At 36.9% G+C, this 8,804-nt stretch overlaps 2 protein-coding genes across 2 annotated transcripts; both read right to left on the reverse strand.

The window, feature by feature from the left end:
* Positions 1-3,788: 3,788 nt before the first annotated feature.
* LOC116146780 (F-box protein SKIP23-like) lies at positions 3,789-5,020 on the reverse strand. The gene is made up of 3 exons (XM_031432225.1): positions 4,715-5,020; positions 4,344-4,627; positions 3,789-4,143 (listed from the first exon to the last, which is right to left on the reverse strand). Exons 1-3 carry the CDS (start codon positions 5,018-5,020, stop codon positions 3,789-3,791), a joined length of 945 nt encoding a protein of 314 aa, XP_031288085.1.
* A 2,191-nt stretch (positions 5,021-7,211) lies between these two features.
* Positions 7,212-8,165, reverse strand: LOC116147009. The gene is made up of 2 exons (XM_031432439.1): positions 7,548-8,165; positions 7,212-7,417 (listed from the first exon to the last, which is right to left on the reverse strand). The coding sequence occupies exons 1-2, from the start codon at positions 8,142-8,144 to the stop codon at positions 7,334-7,336; spliced, it is 681 nt and encodes a 226-aa protein (XP_031288299.1). The 5' UTR covers positions 8,145-8,165; the 3' UTR covers positions 7,212-7,333.
* Between the last annotated feature and the right edge of the window lie 639 nt (positions 8,166-8,804).

Raw genomic sequence — 8,804 nt, forward strand, 5'->3', positions numbered from 1 at the left:
AAGTCCATACTAGTCCAATATTCAATTCTAAAAGGCTTGATCCAGACTTGACTCAGAAGCATCAAAGAATATGTCAGAGAATATCTCTAGAATCGTCCAGAATTCTTTCATTAAAAAAGAAACAGAATGGCATTAGGATTATATTTCTTGTACACTTAATCCTAGCCACCCATCGTAATGGATAAATCATATATAAAGCTAGCTAGTGGTATTCAATTGAGAGCCACACAATAGTGTTTTTCTCTCCATCTCTGCTGGTTTATTCAAACTTACATCTTGTAAGACTACTCCCCACAAATGGATTTTAATTAGTCACATCTGAGTTCTACTAAGAGCTGCCTCAACAGCTGCAGGACTTGAAATGGAAAGAAAATCATTATAAACCTAAAGATGTATTTTCAAATTAAAGTTTAAACAGGTTAGGACCGAAATATTCTCACCAAAACACTTCAGATGTTCTAATTCATTGATTGCAGAACTATATTAGTAATCAACATACTATCAGTTTGAACTTTGAACCATTCTTTCTCAAAACTAAACTGAATTTAAATAATACAAAGCCAGAAATGAACTCCTTACCTCATCACCGCCAAATTCAACAACTCTTTTCTCCAGGGCACCAGTATTCTTAACATTTTCCAGTATCAGATCAATGATCATTGACCCAGGTGTCACTCAAGTCATCTGTTGAATCCATCTTCAAAAAGCTGCCCACTTCGCAAGACATAAAAAGACCACATTGAGGAAACCGCATCTGCCACATACTGGTGATAGTTACCACAATTGTAAAACTTTTTCTGCTTTGGTTGTGAACTAACTCCGGGCACCAGCAAGGCAGAAGTTTTCTCTTGGGATTTCAATAACTCAAGTTTGTTTTCATTAGGTTGCAAGTAATCTTCATTCAGGTTCTCAAGGCTCGGGTACAGGTTTCCGATGCAGGCTTGCAGCCAACCATGTTTTCATCGCGGAGAAGCTTGATGACAGTTCCTAGATTCAAGGAGAGGAGATTGAACAGAATGTCCACGAAATCTTTTCCGGCTTCTGCAAAGAGCACTTTGTTAGCCCCTTTGTCTATCATTAACTTCAACCTTAGCTTGTTTGGGATGTTGTGGCTGTTTCCATGATTGATACTTGTCCACGCAGAGAAGAGAAACAGTGGGCAAATAGGGAAAAAAGATTTGTGACACGCAAGTTTGGTTCCCCTTCTTGCCTGCCATAAGTATTTTATATGAAGTGACACAGTCCATATGTTTTTTATTGATATAAAATCGAATATTCACTTTAAATTTGATTTGGAAATGGAGTGTGCCATGGCTGATTTCAGAGTGAATAGGGAAGATGACAATATGGAGACATGATAAAACTATATATAGCCAATCAAAAATGGATATATGCTGCACGCCAACAAGTAAACTTTTGTTAACAAAATTTAGATTAGAATCTTTGTTCTCTGCTGTTCTCCATACATTCCTTTACTTGTCTTTTAGGTTATGAAATCAATTACCTTGGTTACCAACTTTTAATATTCTTTCCAACTGGGAATGAGGCAAGCAGAAATTGACTTGTATCTATCATTAACTTGCATGTGCAGGATTCAATCTGTCATCATAACAAGAAGTAAATTATATGTAGATTAAGCAAGCATATTACCCATCATTAATACATCTAAGTGGTTGTTTGTAACACCAGCAGCAATCCAGAAACAGTAAAATACATTGCTTATTTAAACACAGAGGGATAAGATAATCTATAGCCTTGTGTCAAACTATCCCATTTGAATCAGTCACTGCAACATCCTCGGCCCCTTTGTTCCTGAGGAAGACAGAAGTAAGACCTCCAGTTTGACTGCAAAGAGGTCTTCAACGGCTCCAGAACCTGATACTTAATAAAACTGTGATGACGAAGAAACCTCAATTAATCTATACTGCAGCACAGCCTAATTACTAAAGGGTTTAAAATGCTGTAGAAAGTTCATTTATGGTCTTTTTTCATGTAACCATATGCAACACTTATCTTAATGATTAGCTCCAACCCAGTTTAGGCCATCGCTTACACTTTTTTAATTAAAAAGTTCAAAAAGTTATTTCATGATACTGAAATCAAAATTCAAATAATAGAAAGAAGCAAGACAAGAATTTCTTACTTCCTCTCAGCAAAATTCAACAATTCTTTTCTCTAGGGCACCGATATCCTTTAAATTCTCTTGTAGCAGATACCTGAGTTTTTGCCACAAGATTACCACGTTTTCTTCTTTGGTTGTGAACTAGCTTGGGGCGCAAGGGAGACAGAGGCTGTCCATGGGGTTTCAAGAGCTCAGATTTATTTTGATTGGGTTGCAAGCTAGCTTCATTCAAGTTTTCAAGGCTTGGGTATAGCCATAGGTTTCCTATGAAGCCAACCATGTTTGCAAGGCATAAGAGCCTGATGACAGTTCCAAAATTTAAGGAAAGGAGATTGAGCCAAACAGCACTTTGTTGGCTTGTTTATCAATCATTGACTTCAACCTAAACTTGCCTGTGTTTGTGGTCGTTGTTGGCATGAATGATACTTGTTCTGCTCAGGGAAGAGAACCGACAATTAGGAAAAAGATTTTTCAGGCAAAGTTTGAATTTTCCCCTGCCGGTTATTAATATTTGTAACATCTACGATTATGCTGAAAGATCCAAGCAAATTTATACAGACCACAATTTAAATGAAATAGAACTATATAATCAAGTATCTGATAGGATTCCACTTTGACATAAATTTTTGTTTTCTTCAAAATCTTGGCATCTACTCTTATGGCTTTTGAGAAGAAGCAGCTAGATTAACCTTTCACATGCTAGCATATATGTTGCTGGAGTTTGTGCTAATAGTATTATTATAGGATAAGAATCCATCTCACTCTTACCAGGTTTGAAGAGGTTGGCTTCATTTATGTTTATAAGTTGGAAAAACGAACTTAAAAGTACTTTGAATTCTTCTGTTTGATTTCATAAAATTATGAAGATGGTCATTAAAAAATTGTATAGAAATACATGATATAACTTTAGTGAGATATATCCACTTCTTACTGATGCAAAAAGATGCAAAAATGTTCTTCATGAAGGTAACCCTGTCAGTCAAGCAAAATCATTTGCAAAGAGAAATGAATGAAATGATATCAGACAGCTGAAGTAAACTCATGTATGCCAATTTTCTCTCCGTACCAAAATTAGATTTTGGGGCAAACTTAGAAGATCCGTTATGAAGCATAAGAAATGGAATGCTTTTAGTCATGCTTGTTACAACTTACAAGATCAATGTCATTCATATCAAGAATTACCATTAACCTGTTGAGAGCAACAGCAATAATATGTGATTCTAGCATGTTTAATCTTCATTTTAACTGTTCAAAGCATTCATCTGCTTAAAACTTAAGAATCCACATCAAGAAAGAGCACTATCGAAAAATTCCAAACTCTGTGAGTACAGCATTACCAAGCAATTCACTATTGCAGTCTCAATCATTCAACCAAGAAATGGCCAATATGGTATTATGATGAAAGGGAGAAGATAACAACAATAAGGAAGTAACTAAACCTGCTCAGGAAGATATAATACTAGAAAAAGAATTGCCTTAATTAGCTCTGGGGATTTATAACAAATTTTGGAATTTATAATTTTATATTAGCTGCAAGTGGAGAAAATTAGAAACAGAGCACATTTTATATGTTAACTTCTTGAATATATATACAAAACAAATAAGGCCATATCAACAAGGCACAGAAAATAAACACTTACATTCAGCATGGAGCCTAACTGGACAATCACTTCACCCAACTTGGTGAAGGCCATAAGATCTTAGAATATTCTGCAAAGAGGTGGCGAACAGTCCGGTCCTTCAAGTAAAAAATCGCACCATCTATTCCAGGGAGAAAACCATCAATTCTGAAGGGACCATGTTTGAAATAAACAGAATTCCCTTTACATCCGGAGAACTCTTTAGCCGCAAGAGAGAAGGAACAATCATCACCCAGAAAAAACACTCTATCCTCCAATCCATCCTCCACCTCAACCCACTCACACATCTCTTCATCAAGCTTATAAACCTTGAAACGATGCCGTTCATGTCTCCATGGCCAGCACTTGACAATTAATGTTGGTGTCTTAGGCCGGAGAATGCTAAGGAAAAGAAAAATGAGAAAATAAATTGAGAGAAGGTTATAAAATGTTTCATTAAGCTTTCAATTTATACAGCACAACAGCCCAAAATATCCACTGTTACACCAACTTTTGCAGAGATATTTTACATATTTGAATTTAAATTTAAACATCCAACTAATACATGTACAAAGCCTTTCAATTACAAGTCTTAATCACACCTAAACATATCAGCAAAATACACCAAACTCAGCAGCTCACACACGGCAGAATGCAAGACAAAAACAGGAGACTTTTGGCGCCAGAAACGTTTCAAACTCCTAACTGAAATTCTGTTAAATTTCCAGCAAAATATCACTGCATCAACGATTAAAAACAAATCATTAAATGACTTTACCAAGTTGGTCCAAAAAGTGAGCCTCTCCAGCGGACCCGCCACTTGAGTAACAGTCAAAGACGTATAATCCACAGAGATGGTAAGACCTTTGGCCGTGGAAGCATAGAACTAGTTATGATGGTAAACTATATCACCAGAAAAATAATTGGGAAAGCTTATTGAAGACCATTTTTTGTCTAAATTTCTGCACACAACCAGCTCTCCTTGATCTATCGCCATAACCGCAAACCCATCACCAGTCACATCATGAGATGAAACAACAGCTTTGCTAAAAACAATGGACTTACTAAATTCATCAACCAATTCAAGTCTGTATGCTTTGGCTACTTCCTTAACCCGATAATCCAACAAGTTGAATGATCTGGGTAACTTTGTCAGCTTGGATAACTTGTTGGACAAATCTCCAAGATCAAGGCTAGAGAGTGGATCCTGAAGTCGGACTTTACCGGAGTTCAACTCTTGGATTTTGACTAACCATGTGTCTCGGTGGTTGGCGTGCATGGGAGATTGGGGTAAGGGGTTGGATAGCGTAAAAAGTGAAATGGGCAAGTTCCAAATGTCCAGGAGAAGCGTGATAGATAGAGGTTGGAGAGACAGAAATGTTGAGGTGTGAAAGTGGGGGCGGAGAAGGGAGTGAGGAAAGAAAAGAGTTACAAATGGCGCGAAACCGGAGGATATCCGTTCTTTCGTGGAAGCGTTTTGCGATGGAGATGAGAAGGTCTTCTGGAAGAGAGGACCAATCAGATGAAGAACTGTCCACGCTTGGTGAAGAAGAAGATGACGATGACGTTGATGATGATTGATCTTGATGGAGTACTCCAGTTAATTGTTGGTGCAATTTACAGTATCTTCCTTTATTCCTTCTCCAGCAAACAAGAAGAAGGATGAATCTAAAGTGATTGATGGGTTAGGCGGTTGAGGAGACCATATTTGTAGTTTAAAGATAGTCAATTTGTCGTTTAACGGATTTTCAAAATGTTTTATATGATATAGGAGCTGGTAAGATTTCTTTTTCAATAATGACTAATATTAAAAAATAAAATTCATTTCTAATAAAAATTTATGAAATAAAAGTTTTTTTTTTTAACATATATAATAAAGATTGGTATACAAATTGTGTTGAAATTGGTGACAACTTTAACAGTAGAGGTCTGTGCGACGCACATGGGATGGGTAGCACCTCTGGGCCATAAGTGGTTTGGGTTTATACCATATTACCATGTATAACTATTATTAGATTTTCTAAGGGTTATAAGCTTATGAATAAGATTCTAGTTATTTAGGTTTTTCTTCGTAACATGAAATACAAAGACATTATTCTCTTGTATGAGTAATATAGCAAATCATAGCAAATATATTCACTTTGTGATCAATAAGAACTTCAACCTTGGAAGTCTTCATGCCTATTTAGCTAACATCTACTTGTACAAAATATAAGAATTAATTAATGATGATGTATATGCACTTTGTATATGTAGTACCACACTTATATATTTATTAAACGAGTTAAAAACCTTTTCCCACCCAAAAAATAGTTTATTGACAGTTTCCCATTACCACACTTTTAAAATATCATTTTACCACTAAAAAATTATATTACTTTAACAATTTCTATTAAATAGATTGTGAGGATGAAAATACCCCCACCAAATATTAACCCCCAATCGCCGATGTCAACCAAATTCCAGCACCGAAAATCAGCGTAAAATTGACACCACTTTCCCCATCTTCCCTCTCTCTCCACCTCATTCCACCCATTTTACGCCAATCGTCGCTAGGGTTTGCACGATTTCTCTTGCTAGATTCTGGCGATTTTTGGCAACTAAAATCAAAATTGACACCACCCCTAGACTCACCATCAAGCCCTTAACAAAACCCCCAACATTTTGGCGCCTGATCACTCACCGTTTGCTGGCCGCTGCTTATTTGGCTATTTCGCGATGTCACTGTTTCACAGTCAGATGCCAGCCATAATTAACACCAGAAATCACCATTGTCACCACCATTCCAACCCCCATCTTCACCTCTTCAAAACCCTTACCTCCACTCGCCCTCCCATCTTGCAGCTTGCCACCAGTGACTTGCCATTGCTACAGCGAGGTAGTTGCATTTTTGCGACCTCAACCATTTGAAAAAAGCCGGATTTTTTGTGCTGCTTTTTAAAGTGTTTGGGTTGTTGTTGGTGTGTTTTTTCTGGTTGTTGGCCGTTCCCTTATCACTTTTAACCTTGCTACTTTGCTGCACACACCACCTATTCGATTTTCTTCCCCACCCAAAAACCCATTTTTTCCCACTTGCAATCACCCCAAACTTAACAACAATGTTTGCGCCAATTTTACGATGATTGCCGCTAGTGGGGGTGATGCCCTCAACGATGAGTCGAATGGTGGGGTGGGGAATGATTTCTTATAAAGAAGGCGGTCGAAAAAGGTTGAGAAATTGCTGAAGACGGCTGGCGTTTTAAGGGCGATTGAAGAAGCTGAAAGACCATCCTGTCCTTACTTATGACAAACTTTTGACCGTCCTGCCCTTCCTCACAACGAAAATGATTAATGATAGATAGTTTAAAAGTGTAGGAGTGGAAAAGTGTCAATAAGCTATTTTTTTGGGTGGGAAAAAGTCGTTAACTCTTATTAAACGCTATAAAGCTATCCCAGCTGCATTTATGAAAAAGCTACGTATAATTGCACTTTATTTATCAACATTACAACTTGGGTAGAATACTACCAGGCAACTATATAACATGATTCATGCAATTTCAGGAAATAAGCCTTCAGAACTGGGCCCTTAGGATTCACAATGGATTGCAAGACGTTAAATGTATATATTAGGGTTGTCCTTGTAAAACTTTGTTAAAACCGTCCTGCTTTGTAAAGATAACTGCAGCAGCTTCATAGCCTAGAAATACATATCAAATAGAAAGCAGTATTTCTCAGCCTTAATTAGTATATCTGGGTAGAGAAATTATATATATATATATATATATATATATATATATATGAAGCCAGTTACAAAAGGGAAAACTTACCCCATCCACATCCAACATAAGCCCCAGCTCTAGAATACCTTCCTTCTTTGTAAGCAAAGGACGTAAATTTTCAGTAGACATAGGCATAATCTCCAAATTATCCTTCACGATGAAAGTCACTGGACCTTTTATAAATCCTCCGTCAACAGGAAATCTTGTGTTTGCAGGTGATGGAGGAACATAAGACACGGCAGAGGACATTTTTTGCTTGCACCGAGGACATAGCAAGTTTGGAACATCAGCCACAAATGAGTTACAATTAGAACATACGTATGATTTTCGATTATGCAGTTCATAACCAGAAAGCATAAGAGGGATTTCAGTGGCACATATTGGGGCTCGGGGATTTAGCAGTGAATTCTTTTTTTGGTTTGGTTGCAAGTAGGAATCACTAAGACTTTCAATGGTCTCATAGAGTTTGGCTAGTGAACCCACCATGTCTTCTTTTAAGATCCTAGTGACAGTGGCAAGTGGCAGAGACAGAAGATGGAAGAGAAAATCTACAAAATCTTTGCCAGCTTCCGCAAAAACAACTTTGTCAGCATTTGTGTCAAAAAAAAGCTTCAAACTTATTTTGGGTTCTGTGGCATTTACCATGGTTTCTTTGAAATGTGCAAAGAAGGTACCTAGCTATATGAACCATGGACACATTGTTAAAGTTATATATATATAGGAAGAAGAAGAGTTGGTAATTAGGAATATATATTTGTATTTATTGCACGCCAAAGTTGGAATATCGTGGCCACGGTACTACTTCTTCTTTGTTTAATTAGGACTTTTAGAATCATAGTACTATGAATTGTTCCCCAGTCATAATTCAATCCATTACTTGGCTTGTAGGCTATGGAATTGTCTACCTTGCTTTAGAATATTTGAACTCTTCCTACTGGGAATAACGCCAGGAAAAGTCAAGTTAAATCTTGGCATCAAAATTTATCTCGTTTACTTCTAGCTCATATTAATTAACTTGCATATACGGGAGTCAGTTGATTCTATCATCATTTCAAGAAGTAAATTAACTGTAGATTAAGCAAGGCATAATTTCCATAATACATCAAAGAGTTGTCTGTAATATCAAGTGCAATGCAGAAACCAGACTTGCTCTGTTTAACAAAAGGGGTAGTGATTTTATAGCTTTCATGTCAAACTCTATCCATGATCACTACTACAAACTCCTATCAACTCTCGCAAACAAGAAACTCTTATTATATGTAAAAGCTCGAAGAATTTTGTCTTTTTAACCACTTAAAAGACAAA

This window comes from Pistacia vera, unplaced genomic scaffold (genome assembly GCF_008641045.1).
Source record: "Pistacia vera cultivar Batoury unplaced genomic scaffold, PisVer_v2 Contig1152, whole genome shotgun sequence".
NCBI classification, from domain to species: Eukaryota; Viridiplantae; Streptophyta; class Magnoliopsida; order Sapindales; family Anacardiaceae; genus Pistacia; species Pistacia vera.